At 37.9% G+C, this 24,692-nt stretch overlaps 1 protein-coding gene across 1 annotated transcript in view; it reads right to left on the minus strand.

Annotated features, from left to right (window-relative positions):
* The window catches only part of LOC106062056 (uncharacterized), a 32,416-nt gene extending 17,392 nt beyond the window's left edge, over positions 1–15,024 (minus strand). Inside the window, exon 1 of the mRNA XM_056004872.1 lies at positions 13,351–15,024. Within this exon, the coding sequence (XP_055860847.1) occupies positions 13,351–14,734 (1,384 nt within the window). The 5' untranslated portion in view covers positions 14,735–15,024. The remainder of the gene's footprint in view (positions 1–13,350) is intronic.
* Between the last annotated feature and the right edge of the window lie 9,668 nt (positions 15,025–24,692).

Here is a 24,692-nt window from a genome sequence, read left to right on the forward strand (position 1 = left end):
TTTACTATATGGCAAAAAAAAACTATAAATAGCCAGCTATTTGGTGTATCCGGTGTAAGAAATAAAGGAAGTGTTGGTAAGCTATGTTTGTTTTTTTCATGTAGATGAGAATTTTTCGGCACATTTTGCACTGCAGAATGAAATGTTCTGAGCTCTTCAGTCTGTAGGACAAAATGATTTCCAAATGGAGGACTGTCACTCTATGACTTCAAAAGTTATTTGAAACAACTGGGGGTTAGATACGAAGATTAACTTCCATGGTGTTGAGAACAAACTTATAGCACATTTTTTGTTATTTAGTTGGCAACAATTTAGCGTCGTTGACATTGTTTAGTTTATCCTGCAATTATCCAATAAACAGTAAGCCAAAAACTAACTGTATAACATATTTTTACCGGATTTAATTTGAAATGTGAGCTTGACGTCCTATAGGGTCACCTGCAGTAGCATACGCTTAATATTCAAAGTTTTTACTTTTTTGTCATTTTTCCTACCTCATGGGTGCAGCAAATAGCTGGCTAGTTGAAGAATACTCATGACCGAGCAGTCTTTAAATAGATAAAGCTAGTGAATAATACATACAATCATGTATGAAAACTACAAAGTTATTCCCAATGGCAAGCACCAGTGGGTCACCTAAGCCTAGTGATGGATAGTCCACTCAGTGACTGGCGCAGAGCGGTGACGTGACAGGCTCGTACTTCAGTCGGGCTAGATGACCAGTAAGGCTGGTCAGTTATAAACAAGGCTGACCGGAGACGTAGACAGCACGGACAGGCTCTGTATGCGTGTTTAAGTATTCTTTTAACCTGGCATTGATTTAGGTCTACTTCCACGGGGGCATTCATTTAGGTCTACTTACACGGGGGCATTCATTTAGGTCTACTTACTAGGGGGATTAATTTAGGTCTACTTACATGGGGGCATTAATTTAGGTCTACTTACAAGGGGGCATTTATTTAGGTCTACTTCCACGGGGCATTCATTTAGGTCTACTAACACGGGGCATTCATTTAGGTCTACTTACACGGGGCATTCATTTAGGTCTACTTCCACGGGGCATTCATTTAGGTCTACTAACACGGGGCATTCATTTAGGTCTACTTACACGGGGGCATTCATTTAGGTCTACTTACACGGGGCATTCATTTAGGTCTACTTACACGGGGCATTCATTTAAGTCTACTTACATGGGGGCATTCATTTAGGTCTACGTACATGGGGCATTCATTTAGGTCTACTTAAATGGGGGCATTAATTTAGGTCTACTTACACGGGGGCATTGATTAAGGTCTACTTACACGGGGGGCATTGATTTAGGTCTACTTACATGGGGGCATTAATTTAGGTCTACTTACACGGCGCACTAATTTCGGTCTACTTACACGGGGCACTAATTTCGGTCTACTTACACGGGGGGGCATTGATTTAGGTCTATTTACACGGGGGCACTGATTTATGTCTACTTACACGGGGGCATTAATTTAGGTCTACTTAGATGGGGGCATTAATTTAGGTCTACTTACACGGGGGCATTAATTTAGGTCTAGATTATTCTATTTACTCCACTAAACATTACATATTAGCCAAATTTTAAAAAATCCTTTTAACCTCTGAGAATTCTACAGCATGATCTTATCTTTTTTTTTTTAATTAAAAAGAAAAAAAAATGTCCTAGTATTAAAAAAACGACATTAAAATATTTGACGACATTTGACAGATCATTGTCATAAGCTAAAGAACAGAACATTAAGATTAGAATTATGTGTGTAAAGAACAGAACATTAAGATTAGGATTATGTGTCTAAAGAAAAAAAACATTAAGATTATTATTAAGTGCTATTGACATTGTAATAGTCCTGAAATTAAACCCGTCCCTCCCCTTGCCATTCTGTAGGAAGGTCCGGAACATTAAAATAATCTGCATTTCGAAACGAGAGTGTTACAACAAAAGTTTCTGTGTCACCGAAGAAAAAAAAAAAACAGATACTTATGGAAGAATAACGAAGTATCAATGCAGTCTTTCACACGACCAAGCAAACCCAGTTGCGACCTACATATTTTGCCACAATAAATGTAGACATAGCCAATGTCCGCCGGGGGTTCTAGTGAAGTGTTCAAGTTTTCTATTCGTCACCTGCATTTGTCTTCGGCAAGGGCCCTTCTTCATTGTCGCTGGCTCCAATGTTTGATTGAATAGCCTGCATAAAGATTCCCCAATACTTACATGCAATCAAAAATTTAAAAGCAAATGTATATATATATATATATATATAACACTTTTTTTTCTTTCTTTTTCATTATTTATTTCAATTACAAACACAAACACAAGACAGTTCAGATAACGCAAGGCATCCAAACTGTACAGCACGGTCAAGCGGTCAACATTATCGAGAAATTGTATATTATTTAGGATCATGATTCTTTGAATATATACCCGCTCCTCTTCCTGAACTATAAACCCATCATCTCAAATAAAGGAACATATGCAGGTGGATGGAACGAGTTGGTATTGGTCTTCACCAAGGGCAAGGCCTTAAAGTTAAAGGTCAGCCGTCAACACTCAGAGTTATACAACACATACTTTTTTTTAATGTTTAATTTTGAGCCAATACGATGTGACATATTGGGGCTATATAACGTGACATATTGGGGCTATATAACGTTACATATTGGGGCTATATAACGTGACATATTGAGGCTATATAACGTTACATATTGAGGCTATATAACGTTACATATTGAGGCTATATAACGTGACATATTGGGGCTATATAACGTGACATATTGAGGCTATATAACGTTACATATTGAGGCTATATAACGTTACATATTGAGGCTATATAACGTGACATATTGAGCCAATACGACGTGACATATTGGGGCTATATAACGTGACATATTGAGGCTATATAACGTGACATATTGAGGCTATATAACGTGACATATTGAGGCTATAAAACGTTACATATTGAGGCTATATAACGTTACATATTGAGGCTATATAACGTGACATATTGAGGCTATATAACGTTACATATTGAGGCTATATAACGTTACATATTGAGGCTATATAACGTGACATATTGAGCCAATACGACGTGACATATTGGGGCTATATAACGTGACATATTGAGGCTATATAACGTGACATATTGAGGCTATATAACGTGACATATTGAGCCAATACGACGTGACATATTGAGGCTATATAACGTGACATATTGGGGCTATATAACGTTACATATTGAGGCTATATAACGTGACATATTGAGGCTATATAACGTGACATATTGAGGCTATATAACGTTACATATTGAGGCTATATAACGTGACATATTGGGGCTATAGAACGTGACATATTGAGGCTATATAACGTTACATATTGAGGCTATATAACGTTACATATTGAGGCTATATAACGTGACATATTGAGCCAATACGACGTGACATATTGGGGCTATATAACGTGACATATTGAGGCTATATAACGTGACACATTGAGGCTATATAACGTGACATATTGAGGCTATATAACGTTACATATTGAGGCTATATAACGTGACATATTGGGGCTATATAACGTGACATATTGAGGCTATATAACGTTACATATTGAGGCTATATAACGTTACATATTGAGGCTATATAACGTGACATATTGAGCCAATACGACGTGACATATTGGGGCTATATAACGTGACATATTGAGGCTATATAACGTTACATATTGAGGCTATATAACGTGACATATTGAGGCTATATAACGTTACATATTGAGGCTATATAACGTGACATATTGGGGCTATATAACGTGACATATTGGGGCTATATAACGTGACATATTGAGGCTATATAACGTTACATATTGAGGCTATATAACGTGGCATATTGAGCCAATACGACGTGACATATTGCGGCTATATAACGTGACATATTGAGGCTATACAACGTGACATATTGAGGCTACACAACGTGACATATCGAGGCTACACTACGTGACATATTGAGGCTATACAACGTGATATATTGAGGCTATATAACGTGATATATTGAGGCTATATAACGTGATATATTGAGGCTATACGATGTGATATATTGAGGCTACACAACGTGACATATTGAGGCTATATAACGTGATATATTGAGGCTATATAACGTGATATATTGAGGCTACACAACGTGATATATTGAGGCTACACAACGTGATATATTGAGGATATACAACGTGACATATTGAGGCTATACAACATGACATATTGAGGATATACAACGTAACATATTGAGGCTTTACAACGTGATGTATTGAGGCTATATAACGTGATATATTGAGGCTACACAACGTGACATATTGAAGCTATACGACTTGATATATTGAGGCTATACAACGTGACATATTGAGGCTATACGACTTGATATATTGAGGCTACACAACGTGACATATTGAGGCTATACGACTTGATATATTGAGGCTATATAACGTGACATATTCAGGCTATATAACGTGACATATTAAGGTTATACAACGTGACATATTGATGCTATACAACGTGATATATTGAGGCTACACAACGTGACATATTGAGGCTATATAAGGTGATATATTGAGGCTATATAACGTGATATATTAAGGCTATACAACGTGATATATTGAGGCTACACAACGTGATATATTGAGGCTACACAACGTGATATATTGAGACTATATAACGTGATATATTGAGGCTATACAACGTGACATATTGAGGCTATACAACGTGACATATTGAGGCTATACAACGTGACATATTGAGGCTATATAACGTTACATATTTGAGACTTGTATTCTAATTACTTAGCTATCCAGTGTTATTGTTAAATCCATGTAAAATAAAATTGAGATGTTTGATGAATTTTAAATTTTAAGCAGGTTACCATTTAGGTCTATTCTGATGATATCCCCCCTTCCATAACGCCCCTGGACAATGAATTTCAATCTTTAAGTATTTGTTAATATTTTGCTTGCTTGAATGTCTAAACATTTCAAATCTAAAAAATATTTTGCGTCTGACTTTAATTTTCATCGAATCGCTAGATGTTAGAAACTTTTATATTTTGTGTCGTCTGATGGAATCACTAAATAGTGACTGCCAGTCATTTCAATACTGAACACTTGTTGAAGAATACGTAAAATGTGTTCTATTGATTGTTACAGTTTTATACAGAGCCGGCCTTGGGCCACTGTATCCTATGAGGCCGCAGTGGGCCCCACACTTTCATAGGCCCGCTCTAATTCTAGGTGTAAATTATTAAACCATTATAACATATAACGGGTTTTCCGATGCCTCCTGATTACCCAGGAGCTCCTGAAAGTCTCCTGAAATTATCCTAAAATCCTAAAGGCCCATAGGGTCTCCTGAAAAATAGACACACTTTGTCATCTTTAAGGCATATTCTACCCTATTCCGCCAAAATCTCAGAACAAATGTTATCTTATCTGTTCACTAATGAAAAATACACTGCTTTCCCAAACTACTTTATTCCAGAATGTTTTTAACAATACCCGTAACTGTGGCATCAGGTGAAGCTTCTGGTGTCTCAAACTAATCAAGAATTACTTGAGGTCAACAATTCACGAAGATAGATTGAACAATTTGGCAATTTTGTACTTAGTAAGGAATGAATATATAAAGACAAATTTATGTTCTAATACGAAATCTTAAATTTCACTTATTTTCCTTATCCCTGCCCAGACTGGGCCCCCGCACTTGTTAAGGCCCTCCCACATATTACCAGACTATAACCTGTGATAACATTAAATATAATGTATATTAATCTATAAAAGTGTGCAACTTTATAATAGTTATAATAAATTAATGATATTTTAAATTAGACTACTGAAAAGACAGAACATACTAGGACTATTCCATTCTCCAAAGGTTGCCAGGGGAAAACGATTCTTTGTTATTTTTTATTTTATTAGCATTTAAACATTGGGGTAAAATAAAAGTTAACAAAGAAAAAAAAATACTTGAAGTGAGTCATTCTTGTAAAACCTAATTCTCTCCCATTAGCTTTTCCGAATTCCCACCATTCCTGTATAGTCACGTAATTCTCCCAGACACTAGATGTGTGTTGGCCCTAATATTTAATAATGAAAACAATTTTTTTTATCACACTATTTCTGTTCTTCAGGAATGTTACATGCCGGGACATATTTTTTAATGTTATTTTAATCCATCGCGGACTGTGAGATGTCAGCCAGGTTGAGCAGACGACATTGGACACAGGCTACGACTCCGTGTTTTCAGAAAGAGATAACCGACGAAAGCTTCCCCGGGAATTATTAACAGGTGACAGAGGACCTCCCCCCCCCCCCCTTTAATTCCCCAGACACAGGGCCATGGGTCATAAGCAATCGCATCGTCGAATTGTCGAACTATGACGTCATGGTGGAATGAAGGTGTTAAGAGATTGAGATAACACGTGGTCACGTGACGCACATTCCCAGGCAGTCGGTGGACTGTACTATACGATTATTTCTTCGTTTTCTACAGGCCGCAATAGTTAGCCATGATCCGGCATAGTTAGCCATAACCATAGCTAGCAATGGTTCGACGTATACGTGGCTTAAAGGTATAGTGACAGACCTAATACATGTCTTCTTTGATACTGCAAGGGCGTATCCAGAACTTTAAAGTGAGGGAGGTTTGTTTTAATGAGTACATATGGGCTTCTCTGAACTCTAATGGGATGGGTTCTTGGCAGGACCGGACTTAGGCCACTGCAACCTATGCGGTCGAAGTGGGCCCCGCACTTTCATAGGCCCCAAGCTAAGTCTAGGTGTAATTTATTAAATTAAAACATTAAAACTTATATATAATAGCAGGTTTTCCGCGGCTTCTTGATTTACCAGGGGCTCCTGGAAATCTCCTGTAATTGCAAAGTATACCAAAAAGTCCTGGAAATCGGCTTTGGTTCTTGGCATAAATTGCTGAAGTAAAAGCAGTTTTTGTTGTACGAGCCACATGATACCCTCGTTAATCGTCAGCCGTAGAAACAGATTAGTTTTGCATCATCTGCCCCTTAGATCGCAAGGTCGGATAGGAGGTGCCCTTTTTTCTAGGAATTAGGATTCTTGATTTTTTTTCTTTACATTTAAATATTAGCAAAAAACTCTAGAAAAGAATAGACAGATAGATAGATAGGTAGGTAGGTAGATAAGATAGATAAGATAGATAATATAATATAATATAATATAATATAATATAATATAATATAATATAATATAATATAATATAATATAATATAATATAATATAATATAATATAATATAATATCATTTTTATTGATCCAATCAAATGGAAATTCAGTTTGACTACAATTGACAACCTCAGCTATTGTACATTATCGATGCAAATACAAACAACATTCACACACGAAACACACACACTCACAACCAGCGCTTTATGAATTAGACTTCTATGAACTTCTCGATGATGACAGATGGTCTTGTAACACTCTGATCGACAGTGGGATGAAGGAGTTTTTAAATTTTTCTGTATTAGTTCTAATGGAAAGGAGACGACCACTTCGTTCAGATCTTATGTAACTGGTTTAATGGGTGCAGGTTATCTTTAAGAATCGTGAGTGTTTTGGAAAGGCATCTTTCATAGAAAAGCTCTTCAAGAGATGGTAGCTGTGTTCGAGTGATATACGATGCTTTTTTAGCGGCCCCCGAAAGGGGAAAAGACGCTATTAGTTTTGTGTGAAATGTCTGTCCGTCTGTCCCGTTTAGATCTCGTAAACTAGAAAAGATATTGAAAATCCGACTTCACAATATTTTAGACCATTCAAAGTTCTAATGCAACGGCTACTTTTTTTTTCCTGAAAGCGAAAATTCTCATTTTTAAAATCAGTTATGAAAGCAGTTTTTTAAAGAGAAAAAGCTAATTAGTATGCATTATAAGTTAGACCTAATTTAAAACGAGTAGTAATCTTATAAATGTCATTTTCGTATGTTTATTGTGCTGCTAGAGCTATGTATATCTAAAAGGAGTCGATTGAGCCTTTGCATAACAATTACATTATTTATTCCGAGCCGAGGGACCCGGGTTCGAATCCTGGTGAAGACTGGGATTTTCAACTTCTGAGTCTACCCAGCTCTAATGGGTACCTGACATTAGTTGGGGAAAAGTAAAGGCGGTTGGTCGTTGTGCTGGCTACATGACACCCTCGTTAACCGTAGGCCACAAAAACAGATGAACTTTACATCATCTGCCCTATAGACCACAAGGTCTGAAAGGGGAACTAGTAAGGCCAGGTTCACATCTAACTTTACATTCACTTGCACCTATCCTTTGATCTGCTGTACCGTTGGGGCACTACACAAGATCTGTTAACCTTTTTTCTCCATTCTTATCTCTTATTTGTCTTTGATATAATTTCATTCAGATGTTCTTTCTGAAAATATTGAAGCCTACCTGGGAGGACCACTGGTCGTGCGGTTTGCGCGGTGGACTGTCGTTCGGATTTATCGACGGTCGAAGGTTCAAACCCTACCTGCTCCCATCCCCCGTCGTCCTGAGGGAGGTTTGGACTAGGAAGTAAACTATCTTCAACTCTGAAGGATTATCCGAATTATGTAAAACATTTTACTTCGGGGGCCGATTTTGAGTTTGTGTTTCCACACAAACGTCCTTTGTAACCTTGTTAATTAGTCTATTTAGTCTAAGTCTAAGATAGATAGATAGAGATAGATAGATAGATACATATAGATAGATACATATAGATAGATAGATAGATAGATCGATTGAGAGATAGATAGATAGATAGATAGATAGATAGATAGATAGATAGATAGATAGATAGATAGATAGATAGATACATATAGATAGATAGATCGATTGAGAGATAGATAGATAGATAGATAGATAGATAGATAGATAGATAGATAGATAGATAGATAGATAGATAGATAGATAGATAGATAGATAGATAGATAGATAGTAGATAGATAGATAGATAGATAGATAGATAGTAGATAGATAGATAGATAGATAGATAGATAGATAGATAGATAGATAGATAGATAGATAGATAGATAGATAGATAACAAAATGTATACATTGTATGAATTTAGCATTATGTGTCACATATTTTAGAATTATGTCTATGTACCAATTTCAAAAACTTGCGAGTGTACTAAACATTGAGTTTTAAATTACGAAAAAAAAATTGCACTAAGCTCGAAAAAGGGGCCTGATGGTTAACTGGTAAAGCGCTTGGCTTCCGAATAGGGGGTGTCGGGTTCGAATCCCGGTGAATGCTCTGATTTGGAATTTCGATAATGCACCCAACTCTAATGGCTACCTGACCATAGTTGAGAAAAGTAAAGAGAAGTCGTTGTGGTGGCCACATGACGCCGTCGTTATCTTTACCTACATGAGCGGGGCACTTTGGAGGCTGATTTTTAGTTTGTGTTTCCACACAACCTGTCTTTGTAACCTTGTTTTCTATCTCATTTGGGGTTAACCAATTCAAATTCGTCTAGGGCCTCCAGTAATCTAATGATGTAAACACACAGACAGGCATCAAGATATTCATGTCATATACTATAGTCAAAGGCAAATCTGAATTTTGCATGAAAAAAAAACTCTCCTGGAATGTTGTGTAACAGTTTGTCTTTAAGTGATGGACACTATAACATACTGAATATTTACATATCGTGTCCCACGTGACCCAGATTTATAATCCCTTTTATGACAGACATCCGAATGGCTCTATACCTTAATCTGTCACCAGTAGACACTGACTTTGTCTTCGTAATTTGTGACAAAATATACAGGTCACAAGTATATACAGGAGAAAGTAATACAAGACTATTCGTCCTTGGTCAAAAGACAAGGCCTTGTTGATAGATTATATTACACATGTCAAATATAAACTGTACTCTTTCATATAAACCATTAACAAATTATGGAGAAAAATAGGAAAATTTAGTCATGTTTCCATAATTTTTTCCCACATAAAATGCATTTAAATGCTTAAGCTAATACAGATTTTTAATAACTTTACCATAGATAGTACCCTTATAGAAAGTACCACTATAGACTCAAAGGTTGCAACTAGTTCAAATAAAATAATAATTTTAAACAAACCAGAAGGGTCAACAGAACGTAACACAGTAGCCAAACGTAGTATACAGTACAGGTAGAAAGTACTACACACATGTAAGTATTCTCAATGGTTGTGTTAACAGGACTTGTAATTGTTCTATTCAGTCGAGCGGAATTGAAAGTTTTTAGACCATCATTAAAACAACATCTGTTGACAATTTATGTTTTTTTTTACACAAGAAAAGTGGAAGATTCACATACAATGAATACGATGTGGTCTTTTTTTTTTAAATGCGGTCTTTTTTATACAAGATGTGGTCTTTGTTTTAAAAGATGTGGTCTTTGTTTTAAAAGACGTGGTCTTTGTTTTAGAACAGTGATGCCCAAAATACGGCCCGCGGGCCACATCCGGCCCGCGACGTGGTTATATCCGGCCCGCCGAAACGTCGGCACAAAGTGTAGAAAATTCATTGTCCAAAAAAAGTTTTAAAAATATCTTTCACTACGTAGATTAAATGGATTGGTATCGATAGTAAGGGGTAGAGTAAATGGATTGGTATCGATAGTAAGGGGTAGAGTAAATGGATTGGTATCGATAGTAAGCCAACATATTTGTTTTTATAAAGAAAGAGTGGCTCTTTTTCAACAGCTTTAGGAAATCAAACAAATAAGGCAACATTCTTGGTTTGAGACGCCATAGTTCGATTACACTTAAACTGGAGGATTGGTGAGAATAGTTACCTAAAAGAGAAGAAAATGAGTCGGATGTATGTTTATTGTCTGTTGCCACTGACGAGTTTAGCGACATATCTGATACCGCTCAAAATTTTGGTATTTATTAGCGATAAAAACAACAGTTTTGAAATCCGAAAATGTGTAGCTATTTGGAGCATGCATGGATCGCCAGTGGCGTAGCACTGACAAAAAAGTTTCAACCATCACAGAGAATCTTTTTTCCTTGGAGAAATAAGTGGGAGTTACTACTGATAGTGTCAAAACTATGCTTTTTAGAGGTCAAATGGAACCGTGGTCTCGCTGAATTATTCACCAACAAAATCTACGGACCATGTGATGATGATCGTGTTCAGATTGAACAATATTCTTCGTTTCTAAAATCCATCTGCAGCCAATGTGCCAAATGCCCAGACAGAGCTACAACTGAAACTGATAGACTTACAAACTAGACATCCTTGCTTGATCAAGTTCAAGTGATGCAGACTATTGATTTCTACTCCGTGTTTCTTGCATTAACTTTTCGAAATCTACGAAAACAAGTGTTATGGATGATCACAATAATTGACTTACTGACTTAATCCTGTGCACTCCCAGGGGAGCATAGGTCCGCAACCACACCTCTCTCCACCGAACTCGGTTCTGAGCAGTTTTCTTCATCTGTTCCCAACAAGGACTTATTAGTGGACAAACTTTTTCAGTGATGAATCGTGCTACGTGCTACGTAATCGTAGTCTTCTAGACAAACATCTAGAATTCTAGATTCAGTTCTTCGACTTGGCGTCTCAACTATGCAGCCGTATATTTAAAAGTAGTTTAGGATAAACTCTTATGAATATTAATACTAGATTCACGAGTTTCTAAATAAAAATTAATTTATTGTATAATTCCCTTTTTTTTTTCACTTATTCTTCATGTGGCCCGCGACTCGAGTGTCGGATATTAAAATGGCCCGCCGTCCGAGTGAGGTTGAGCATCACTGTTTAAGAAGATTTGGTCTTTGTTTTAAAAGATGTGGTCTTTACATAGAAAATAATGTGGTCCTTGTTTTAAATGATATTGTCTTTGTTTACAAAGATTTGGTCTTTGCTTTAAAAGATGTGGTATTTGTTTTAATAGATGTGTTCTTTGTTTTAAAAGATATGATATGGTCTTTGTTCTAAAAGATGATTCTTTGTTTTTAAAGATGTGGTCATTTTTTTAAAGATGTGTTCTTTTTTTTTTTTTTTTCAAAGTACACTTTCAGTTATCACTTGGCATCTTATCTTATCTTATATATTACAGACGTTACTTCATATGTCAATCTAGTCATGCATGTTAAAAACTGTTACAGAATAGAAAGAAAGAATACAATAGTCTGGCAAATAAAACAAAAGGCGGCCCAGAGGAGGACCACGAATAGGGTGACAGAGATTACTCGAGGATGCAGGGGCAGATCTACAACAACTTGGGTTCAGGGCATGGCGACAAAAAGCTCGATGGAGATTTCTTTTAGAACCATGTATTAAAGCAAGCCTTGGCTCTCCATGGGCTGTAACACCACTGAGCTAGGCGTATTTGTTGAAATATTGGTTGATATATCTGTTGAAATCTTTAATTCAAAAACTACGTTCAGAGAGAGAGAGAGAGAGAGAGAGAGAGAGAGGGAGAGAGAGAGAGAGAGAGACTGTAACACTGTTTATACTGTCTTTAATTTCTGACCTTTAATAGATCAAGTGCCTGAATGTTTGTAATTAATAAAGTGAACAAAAAGATCTAGATCTTATTCCCTTCTTGACGAACACACTCAGTTGAATCAACGAATGAATGAAAAATGTTGACGCAAAAATGTCTATATATCACCTATGATTATAATTCATAGGATTATTGTGATACAGCCATAGACATAAATAAATATAGGATTCGGATTTCCGAATTATGAAAAATTGCTTGATCTTCTTTCTTAGAGATTAAACAAAACTACACTGCCTCCTTATTTATAATATCTATAGGTGTGTGGCTGACATAGATATGAATACTTAACTTTTATACTGCTCATAAATGCTGTATAATAAAGTATTCAAAATTGCAAGTCACAAATTTTCGTTTCATAAAACTCTTTAATCGTCCAGTCTATATTAATTTATGTCTATGGATATAGCATACTTGGTAAATTAAAAAGTAGAATTTCATGTCATCCTAAATTGGTGAGCGAAACAAGTACGCTCTAAAAGACTGAGAGAGTAATTTGGATCGTTGGGTACCAACAAGCCTATTTAGTTAGATATGGTTGTCAGAACCCAAGTCACACATTTCTATCCGACATATTCATTATAAATATGGACAGAGGTTTATTTATTACGAAGCATTGTAACAAAGCAAGTAAGGTACAAGCAGAGACAAGTATCTTCCAATGTACCCAATACATCCAAAATATGAGATATCAGTCCAGCCGAGATACGTTATAAAATTTAATTTAGCTTTTTTTTTTCAACTATTTATTTCATTAAATAAAAAAATATATTTTAATGCCATTACTTACTTTTACCAGTTTGTGATTTTTTCATCCATGGATAAATCAAAGGTCTTCCTTCATCCACTTGTGCTTTTTCAACATCCATTCCATTAAACCGATGACCTATTTGAGCTAATCCACTCTTGAAGTCGCCCTCCTTCGAAAGCGTCTTCATGTATGCCCGGCCCTGATCCAGCGTCTGCTGAATATCCATTGCGTTGGCCTGTCTGTACGTTGGGTCAGAGGTCAGCGCCTGATAAGTGGCGTCGACGCTCCCGTCATACTGAAGCGGGGACATGTGGGCGAGCGCTCCCATGGAGTCCTTGTTCTCAAAGTGGCTGCCCACGAAGCCAGGGACGCTGAGGTGGTGGTGCTGGTGCTGGGAATGCTGCTGTTGTGGAAGCGCCGCTGCATGGTGCAGGTAGCGCATGTCTCCGTCGTAGTGGCCACCGGGGTTCAACTCTTCGGGCATTAGGCCCTCCTGCTCCTCAAAGTCATGAAGGACTCGGGGGGTGCTTATCTGCTGACCACCGAGCATCTGTGCGTCTCTGATGGACAACCCGTTCTGTGCGTACAGCTGACACTGCAGAGGAGAATCGTTTCTAGCCATGCCGGACGAAATGTTGGCGGCACTTTTGTGGAGGGCGATCCCCGGTTTTTGAGCGCCGTTAAAAGTGTTTGTACTTACGTAGCTCCGAGATAGGTCCACCACTGAGGAGCTGTAAGATATATCCGTAACGTCATTCATGGGAGAATAACTCTCCATACCTTGGTGGTGAGAAGAGTAGTGGGCCTTTGCATCATGGGGGTACAGCGCTCGGCTCTTGACGCTGCTGTCTCCGCTTACATCGCTGAGATCTTTGGCATTTTCTTCGCTATCGTCATCGCTGACGTCGATGCTGTCACTGTTGGCTCTGCTGCCTTCGCAGCTGCCGTTCAACAACACGGCGCGGGAGGAGGATGACGAATGAGAATCTTCCGACCTCTTGGGCAGCTCATCACCGTGCGATGACAACTCTGGGGAGACGCTGCCGTTCGACACGCGGCTGAAGTCCTCCGTGCGTTGTGCCTCGTCTGCGAAATTTCTTGCTGCGCAGTGGTAGACTGCAGGCATCCTAGACGGGTCACCGTAAGCGGGCGAGCTGTTGTGATACGAAGGCAACTTGTGAGCGCCAGAGCCATACCAGTAATTCCCATGTCCGCCGCCGTACGCGGAATCGCCGACGCTTCTCTCATAGTCACAGACTTTGGGGTCCTGATGGTGCCTTGGGTATCCTGGAAGATGATGCTGAAGGTGATGCGGCTGCGAGAATGGATCCGACACATAGCCGTATGCCGCTGTCTCTCCGCCGTCGATATGGGACGAAGACAAGTCCGAATCTTCGTCCTGTGTTGAGGGGAGACAGGCCATGCTTGCAGCTGGTCATTAATTTTCGCTTGTCTAGGGCAGTAAATAATGCGCTCTCGGTCGCGGGCTTCGTCTCGTAGAAAAATGGCTGGGATAAGCCACGCCTACCCGTTGTTTGACGTTTCCACGTGACGCGCAGCCGACCAATCAAGCAGCGATTTGTCACTGCGCGTGAAGTGAGACGCTTGGAATGTACATCAAATTGCCGAGCGATACATTTCCTCCTGGCGAGTTTGTTTTAGAGTTGTTGGGCTGTTGTTTTCCTCCGCGTTTAACACCAAAGTTGTTTACACGTAGTTATTAAATCGCCCCACCACCCCCGACGTGACCACATGGCGCCCTCTTCCTTATTTCTGCCTCCCCCAACAGTTATTTATAGTACCTAGTCTTGTTATACCCCCTCCCACTCCCCATTCATTAATTTTGTTTTTATACATTGACAGTATCCGGCAGGCTCGTTAGCGATGGCGTGGAGTTTGTTTTTGTTTTTTTTTTTTACTTTGCATTGTAGCTCCAATGCGCCCACCTCTAACTGTTATATTTTTTTAAAGTTCAGGGGCGGATTCTGTTATCGCTGCTTAAGAAACAAAAAAAAAAAAAAAGGTTAAGCATTGTCAGTGGGATACAAAATAATTGGGGACAATTTATTACTGGATAAATATTTTTGGTATTATATGTTCTTGCTTGTATTTTAATTACGTAGTGGAAGCTAAGACTAAGTAAGATGTAGATCTATTTTCTATGGCAACATTAACACGGGTTCTAATCATTTCCAGTTGTATTTGATCTCAAATACTTGTACATGACGTCTAATAATGGTAAAAAAAATATTCCATTTTCAGACCTTCTGGTCTATAGGGCAGAGGATTTAAAGGTGTTCTGTTTTTGTGGCCTACGGTTAACGAGGGTGTTATGTGGCCAGCAAAACGACCAGCCTCCTTTACTTTTCCCCGACTAATGTCTGGGTGGACTCAGGGGTGCATGAAAATCCCGAAATTAAAAATCCCAGTCTTCACCAGGACTCGAACCCCGTCCCCGGTTCGGAAGCCAAGCGCTTTACCGGTCAGCCAATGCGCCTCTTTCTAGTATAGGTACGTGGTGTCAAATATTTGTACATGATGTCAATTACTTGTTTAATCATGTTAATGTTTAATACTTGTATATGAATAAATTGATGTCAAATACTTGATCATTCAGGTGTAAGCTTATAAAATGTAAAAAAAAAAAAAAAAGTAATTTGTAATGACAATTTGTTATGGAAGTGATGCAATCAATTAGTTCTTTAATTAGTGTAGGCCTAATTGCCTATCACTATAAATAAGAAATTCAGACCAGAGTGGCATGAAAGGGGTGAGGGTGGATGCTTTGAGGGCAAACTGAAGTTGTATGGTTCTATCAGCGGTTCTGTATTGTTCTATATAATTCAGCTGTTCTGTATTGTTCTATATAATTCAGCTGTTCTGTATTGTTCTATATAATTCAGCTGTTCTGTATTGTTCTATATAATTTAGCTGTTCTGTATTGTTCTATATAATTCAGCTGTTCTGTATTGTTCTATTTAATTCAGCTGTTCTGTATTGTTCTATATAATTCAGCTGTTCTGTATCGTTCTATATAATTCCGCTGTTCTGTGTTGTTCTTAAATGGTCCGGTCAGTGAGTATGTGGTGTTCTTGAATAGTTCTACTCAGTGATTCGGTGATATTCCTTAAGGTTCATTTCGAGATTCAGAACTAGTCACAAATAGAGTGCTTCTGTAGAATTCTCTAATAGAGTAGTTCTAAATTGTTCTCAAATATTCTGTACTGTTCTTTAAAAAAAAAAAAGATCGATGGTTCTCAAATATTCATTAATCTCTCAACCTTGGTTTCTTAATTTTTGTGTGTGTTAAAGCCAATAATTTCACATACCTTTCTCTCACGGTGTGACAGGAACTAACAGAAAACTAACAAAAACAGAAAACAAAAAAGGTTCTGCTGAGAATACGAACTCTTATTCAATCAATTTTTTGGCCTCAATGGAAAAGAAATTTAAAAACAAATTCTTTATCTCGCTATAGATTTCCAAAGGACTCAGTCTTGTGTTGTATTTTAAAGTCAACTTTTCCTTGTTTCTATCTAATGACTGAATGTGATGGCCTGACTTGAAGAAGTTCTATCCACAAACTAGCAAAAGTGTCTTTTCAAACAACCGGAAATGGCTTGATACTTTTTATATAGCGAAGTCACCTCTACGGCCATTAATACTCGCCAAAATTACAGTTGCCTAAGCCTGCTGTCGTCAAAACTGCTGGCATCAAAACTGATGTCGTCAAAACTGCTGGCATCAAAACTGATGTCGTCAAAACTGCTGGCATCAAAACTGTTGTCGCCAAAACTGTTGTCGTCAAAACTGCTGGCATAAAAAATGCTGGCATCAAAACTGCTGGAATCTAAGCTGCTTTTATCGAAACTGCTGTCTTTAAAACAACCGCCATCAAAACTGCTAGCATCAAATCTGATGTCTTCAAAAATGCTGTCTTCAAAACTGCTGGCATCAAAACTGCTGTCGTCAAAACTGCTGGAATCAAAACTGCTAGCACCAAAGCTGCTGGCCTCAAAACTGCTGGAATCAAACTGCTGTCATCAAAATGTTGACAACTTAGTTCATTTAAGATTAATCATTAAGAAATCACGTTGAAGTCAAGATGAAGTCAAGATGGTTAAAAAAGATTCATCCTATAACAAAGTACAAATGGCTCTTTCCTAAACAAATGATTCTCAACTGGTGATGTGAAACAATGTTTGGAGAGAGGGCTGGAGAACTTCAATTGCAGCAATGGAAGAGAAAATAAATGTAATCCCTCAAACACAGCTACTGTCTCTTGGAGAACTTTTTCATGAAAGATGCCTTTCCAAAACAAATCCTTAAAGACAAGCTGCACCCATTAAATCACAAATGACATCAGATCTGGGGGAAGTGGTAGGCTTCTGTCGATTTAGGCTAAATTAGAAATATTTTAAGCCCCCTTTATCCAACTTTCAGTCATGTTGTTGCAAGGTCGTCTAACGTCCTTCAGAAGTACATTGAAGCCGAAATCATCAACCGCTGGTTATAGGTGTGCTTTATGTTGTTTCTACTTGCATCTATATCATTATTGTTATAGTTATAATGGTAATGCCGAGGTCGACAATTGTAGTCAAACCGAATTTCTATTTGTTTGGACCAATAAAATAGTCTTAAGTTATCAGACAGCTGAATGCTGGAGAGAGACAGACGAACAGGTGGACTGACTGATAGATAGAATATAGATAAATAGTTAAGAGTATGTTTCTGACACACACACACCTACATACACACATACCAATTTATATGCAGTTTGTTATTTTTAGAGTCTCATGTCAGTCTACACAAATGTGCTAATAGGATTGTTGACAGACTGATAGAGTTGTCCACCCCTTGCAGTTTGGGAACTGGTACAGCTAACATTTTGGTTTGTGAGATTTGGGAATGAAATAACGTCAGCTGTATATAGACGCGAGGTCCAGGGGACAGAACTTTTTGTTAGTCTCTATCCAACTGATGACAGACAAAGGGTCATTCCAAGTCAAAAATAGTCCTTAGTACCCATTATATATATCGATATGAGCATCACTCTAGAAGCTGTTCAAGAAGTATTTTTCTACCATAATTAGCTAATAGTAAATCTCCTGCTGGACATCTTTTAACATTTAAAAAATATCAATTTTTTTACAAAGCTAATATCAACTCACTCACACAAATGTCTGTGCATGTTATTACTCCGACACCCAATCTCTGAGAAAGCTAAAATTTAGCAGAATTATTTCTTTTACCTGACAACACAAGAATACATAAAAAAAAATAACAACATATTAGCCAATTAGTTAATTATTTTCTTTGGTATCTCAAACAAGGAAAAGAAATAGTACTTGATTGAAGTAGTAGAATAAACTGAATAAGTCCCCTTTCCAAGGGATAGAAATAGTGCTTCACTCAAGTGGTGGTAAAAGCTGAACTAACCCCCTTTATATTAGATAGTCGTCTGAGGCTTAGTGAACACAAACATGAAAAATAGAAACAATAAATAACAAGACAATCGACCATTCTCTGACATTCTCTGGTTGGATGACATTCTCTGGTTGGATGACATTCTTTGGTTGGATGACATTCTCTGGTTGGATGACATTCTCTGGTTGGATGACATTCTCTGGTTGGATGACATTCTATGGTTGGATGACATTCTTTGGTTGGATGACATTCTCTGGTTGGATGACATTCTCTGGTTGGATGACATTCTCTGGTTGGATGACATTCTCTGATTGGATGACATTCTCTGTTTGGATGACATTCTCTGGTTGGATGACATTCTCTGGTTGGATGACATTCTCTTGTTGGATGACATTCTCTGGTTGGATGACATTCTTTGGTTGATGACATTCTTTGGTTGGATGACATTCTCTGGTTGGATGACATTCTCTGGTTGGATGACATTCTCTGGTTGGATGACATTCTCTGGTTGGATGAAATTCTTTGGTTGGATGACATTCTTTGGTTGGATGACATTCTCTGGTTGGATGACATTCTCTGGTTGGATGACATTCTCTGGTTGATGACATTCTTTGGTTGGATGACATTCTCTGGTTGATGACATTCTCTGGTTGGATGACATTCTCTGGTTGGATGACATTCTTTAGTTGAATGACACTCTCTGGTTGGATGACATTCTTTGGTTGATGACATTCTCTGGTTGGATGACATTCTTTGGTTGGATGACATTCTTTGGTTGGATGACATTCTCTGGTTGGATAACATTCTCTGGTTGGATGACATTCTCTGGTTGGATGACATTCTCTGGTTGATGACATTCTTTGGTTGGATGACATTTTCTGGTTGGATGACATTCTCTGGTTGGATGACATTCTCTGGTTGATGACATTCTCTGGTTGGATGACATTTTCTGGTTGGATGACATTCTCTGGTTGGATGACATTCTTTGGTTGGATGACATTCTCTGGTTGGATGACATTCTCTGGTTGGATTAAATTCTTTAATTGGATGACATTCTCTGGTTGGATGACATTCTCTGGTTGGATGACATTCTCTGGTTGGATGACATTCTCTGGTTGGATGACATTCTCTGGTTGGATGACATTCTCTAGTTGGATGACATTCTTTGGTTGGATGACATTCTCTGGTTGGATGACATTCTCTGGTTGGATGACATTCTTTGGTTGGATAACATTCTCTGGTTGGATGACATTCTCTGGTTGGATGACATTCTTTGGTTGGATGACATTCTCTGGTTGGATGACATTCTCTGGTTGGATGACATTCTCTGGTTGGATGACATTCTCTGGTTGGATTAAATTCTTTAATTGGATGACATTCTCTGGTTGGATGACATTCTCTGGTTGGATGACATTCTCTGGTTGGATGACATTCTCTGATTGGATGACATTCTCTGTTTGGATGACATTCTCTGGTTGGATGACATTCTTTGGTTGGATGACATTCTCTGGTTGGATGACAATCTCTGGTTGGATGACATTCTCTGGTTGGATGACATTCTCTGGTTGGATGACATTCTCTTGTTGGATGACATTCTCTGGTTGGATGACATTCTTTGGTTGATGACATTCTTTGGTTGGATGACATTCTCTGGTTGGATGACATTCTCTGGTTGGATGACATTCTCTGGTTGGATGACATTCTCTGGTTGGATGAAATTCTTTGGTTGGATGACATTCTTTGGTTGGATGACATTCTCTGGTTGGATGACATTCTCTGGTTGGATGACATTCTCTGGTTGATGACATTCTTTGGTTGGATGACATTCTCTGGTTGATGACATTCTCTGGTTGGATGACATTCTCTGGTTGGATGACATTCTCTGGTTGGATGACAATCTCTGGTTGGATGACATTCTTTGGTTGGATGACATTCTCTGGTTGGATGACATTCTCTGGTTGGATGACATTCTTTGGTTGGATGACATTCTCTGGTTGGATGACATTCTTTTGTTGGATGACATTCTCTGGTTGGATGACATTCTCTGGTTGGATGACATTCTCTGGTTGGATGACATTCTCTGGTTGGATGACATTCTCTGGTTGGATGATATTCTCTGGTTGGATGACATTCTCTGGTTTGATGACATTCTTTTGTTGGATGACATTCTCTGGTTGGATGGCATTCTCTGGTTGGATTGAGTTTAATCATTGTGCAAACATTTGTGATGTTGAAAGTATTTGAAAGCAAGAAGTAAGTAAAATTAAAGTTCCCTTTCAGACCTTGCAATCTATAGGGCAGTTGATGTAAAGGTCATCTGTTTCTGTGACCAACGGTTAAAGAGGATGTCATGTGGCCAGCACAACGACCAATCGACTTTATTTTTCCCCAACTAATGTCAGGTATCCATTAGAGCTGGGTGGACTCGGAGAAACCCTAAAGATCCCAAAAAATAAAAAATTCCTAATTCCAGGATTCGAACCTGGGAGCCTCAGATTCGAAAGCCAAGCGTTTCACCTCTCAGCCACCGCGCCTCCTTGCTTGTAAAAAAAGAGCAAAAGTAAAAGTTGTGGATTACAAGGGTTCCCATATCTCATTTAGCGCAAGAGCGTACCAATCCTAAATCCAGTTCTGACTGCTAAGAAGGATTGACAGAGCCTCGAAAACAACGTTGAGACTTAGACTGGATAGAATTCTTCCCTGACAGGCCACCTTGTCTTCATTTTCTAAATATTTGTTCAGACTATTCTAAAAGCCGGTGACGATGTAAATAATACTGGGGAGGGGAGGAGGGCATGTGGCCGTCCACGCGGGCTGGGCTTCAACCTTTCATTCGAATTAGATTTGCATAACACACAGAATGTGGCCGCAATATAATATGCTTGCGAATCTTTGACGCTGACTGCTGAACTAGAGTGGAGCATCCTAGCAATGGGATTGAGAGACTACAGAAAAATCCTTGGTATCACATACAAAGACCGCATCACAAAGGAAGAGGCTAGACCTCACAATGACCTGCTAATTACTGTTGAAAAACGCAAACTCTATGGCTATATTACAAGGTCTTCAGGGCTCGCAGACCTTCTTTCGGGAAACAGTACCAGGAAAAAGAAGAAGAGGCAGACACAGAAAACGACATAAAAGAATGGTCGGCCTGTCATTGAAAGAGATTCTATCCAAAACATAAGTCAGAGAGGAATGGAGAAAGTCAGACAAAAGATCGTGTGTGTTGCCCCAACGATCCAACAGACTGACATACCTAGGGCCACTTATAGGACTATGAAGTAGTCGAGACATTTTTGGCCACTAAGTCCAAATACAAAAGAAATGAATTTATTTGACCTTGATGGACGACATTAAAAGTACGTGAATAAAAAACATTAAACTGCGCTGTTCAATAAATGTCCCGAGTCGTCAGCTTTACATTAAACAGCTAAAAGATTACAAAAAAAAACTAAACAAAGAACCTCATATGACTGTCACAGAGCATGATGTAAATAAATGATGTCGTTTTGATAGTCTCGCGGTCTCTGTAGTGAATGTGATTTTCATTTGAGCTCAACGGAATATGTGGGCATGACTGGCGCTTAGGGGCCGCCAAAAAGTTTATATGTATTATTATAATAGTAATAAATAATAAAAAGGATATTTAAAAAAAAAGAGGAAATAAAAATGGTCTTGTTTAGATATTTCAATGTCTGTGGACTCTAGGACAAAAACCAAGATTAAAAAAAGAAATAAGTTATTAAGTGTAAAGGAACAAGGAAGATAACTCGGCCTAGGAAATAAAAGAACAGGACTTCCGTCTGATGTCGGTAACAAATTGTAACTAATTAATTTAGTCCTGTAACTTAAAACAACATACAAATAGACATTTTTTTTATGTTAACATACTAAAAACAAATTATCAGGATTCCATTTTCTAATTTATTGCCATAAATTACCAAAACAATGTAAACCAATTTTAATTCCCGAAACCAAAGATGTGCTATATATATTATATTTCTTGCACTCGAGACACCTAGTATACAGCAATACCCATAATCCCCTAGAGTTCCAAGAACCTTCGACTCAACTCTTAGGACAATTACGATTAAGAAGAGCGTGGTCACTGGTCATCTGGATCATACAAGAGGAACATGGCTTGATGTCTGAAAATGGGCCAACGTCCAAATAGTTAACCATTTGGCGCCTTGGCATTTTGGGGTTTTGAAACAGGTTTTAAACACCTATATAAGTTGTTCTTCACTTTGAGTTATTTAGGGTTTAGACCCTTCTATTGTATCATAAATAATCAAAATCATATACTTTGTGTATGTGTGTGAAAAACAATGGGAGGAGACATGGAGTCGTTCTTTTCAGGTCGTGTGTTTGTTGTTTTTTTCTACCTAGGCTAGGTTTCTGTTTTTAAATTGTAATTGAAATTTGTAATTGTTTTACACCTGTACAAGTGACCTTAGATCAGAGTTATTGCCTTGTTACATCTTCCAGTTGAGCTATAAGGACCTTAGATCAGAGTTACTGCCTTGTTACATCTTCCAGTTGAGCTATAAGGACCTTAGATCAGAGTTACTGCCTTGTTACATCTTCCAGTTGAGCTATAAGGACCTTAGATCAGAGTTATTGCCTTGTTACATCTTCCAGTTGAGCTATAAGGACCTTAGATCAGAGTTATTGCCTTGTTACATCTTCCAGTTGAGCTATAAGGACCTTAGATCAGAGTTACTGCCTTGTTACATCTTCCAGTTGAGCTATAAGGACCTTAGATCAGAGTTATTGCCTTGTTACATCTTCCAGTTGAGCTATAAGGACCTTAGATCAGAGTTACTGCCTTGTTACATCTTCCAGTTGAGCTATAAGGACCTTAGATCAGAGTTATTGCCTTGTTACATCTTCCAGTTGAGCTATAAGGACCTTAGATCAGAGTTATTGCCTTGTTACATCTTCCAGTTGAGCTATAAGGACCTTAGATCAGAGTTACTGCCTTGTTACATCTTCCAGTTGAGCTATAAGGACCTTAGATCAGAGTTATTGCCTTGTTACATCTTCCAGTTGAGCTATAAGGACCTTAGATCAGAGTTACTGCCTTGTTACATCTTCCAGTTGAGCTATAAGGACCTTAGATCAGAGTTATTGCCTTGTTACATCTTCCAGTTGAGCTATAAGGACCTTAGATCAGAGTTACTGCCTTGTTACATCTTCCAGTTGAGCTATAAGGACCTTAGATCAGAGTTATTGCCTTGTTACATCTTCCAGTTGAGCTATAAGGACCTTAGATCAGAGTTACTGCCTTGTTACATCTTCCAGTTGAGCTATAAGGACCTTAGATCAGAGTTATTGCCTTGTTACATCTTCCAGTTGAGCTATAAGGACCTTAGATCAGAGTTATTGCCTTGTTACATCTTCCAGTTGAGCTATAAATCAAAAGAGGTTTTATGTTATTGATATTGATCGATCAGACTAACTGTCACTAACAGATAGTTTAAATAACTGCTTATTTACTGTTTTAATGGATGAAGGCGTCATAGTTATTTGATTTTCAACGAATAATATTTGTACAGATCAAGTTTCTTATACTGTATAAATTAAATAAGCAAATGAAAAATGTAAAAAATACATATGTTACTAAGTTAAATAATGTCAGATCCGTTATACAAATGTTTGTTAAATAAAAAAAAATATATATATTATTCTAGAAATGTATATACTTTTGGTACATGTGAATGATAATTATAAATTCAAAGCTAAAGTCATACAATACAGTCATTTTTTTTAAATTTTAGTTCAGAATCTTTGATAATCATCTCCCTTTTTATTATTATATGATAAATAAAAGTAAGCAAGCGATAATGAAAAGCACAACGGAGCATTACTTATAACTGTTTACAAATTTTTGTTTCTAACATCCTCTATTTTTAAATACAATAACGTACGTACAGATATATTATATAAAA

Source organism: Biomphalaria glabrata, chromosome 11, assembly GCF_947242115.1.
Source record: "Biomphalaria glabrata chromosome 11, xgBioGlab47.1, whole genome shotgun sequence".
Lineage (NCBI taxonomy): Eukaryota > Metazoa > Mollusca > Gastropoda > Planorbidae > Biomphalaria > Biomphalaria glabrata.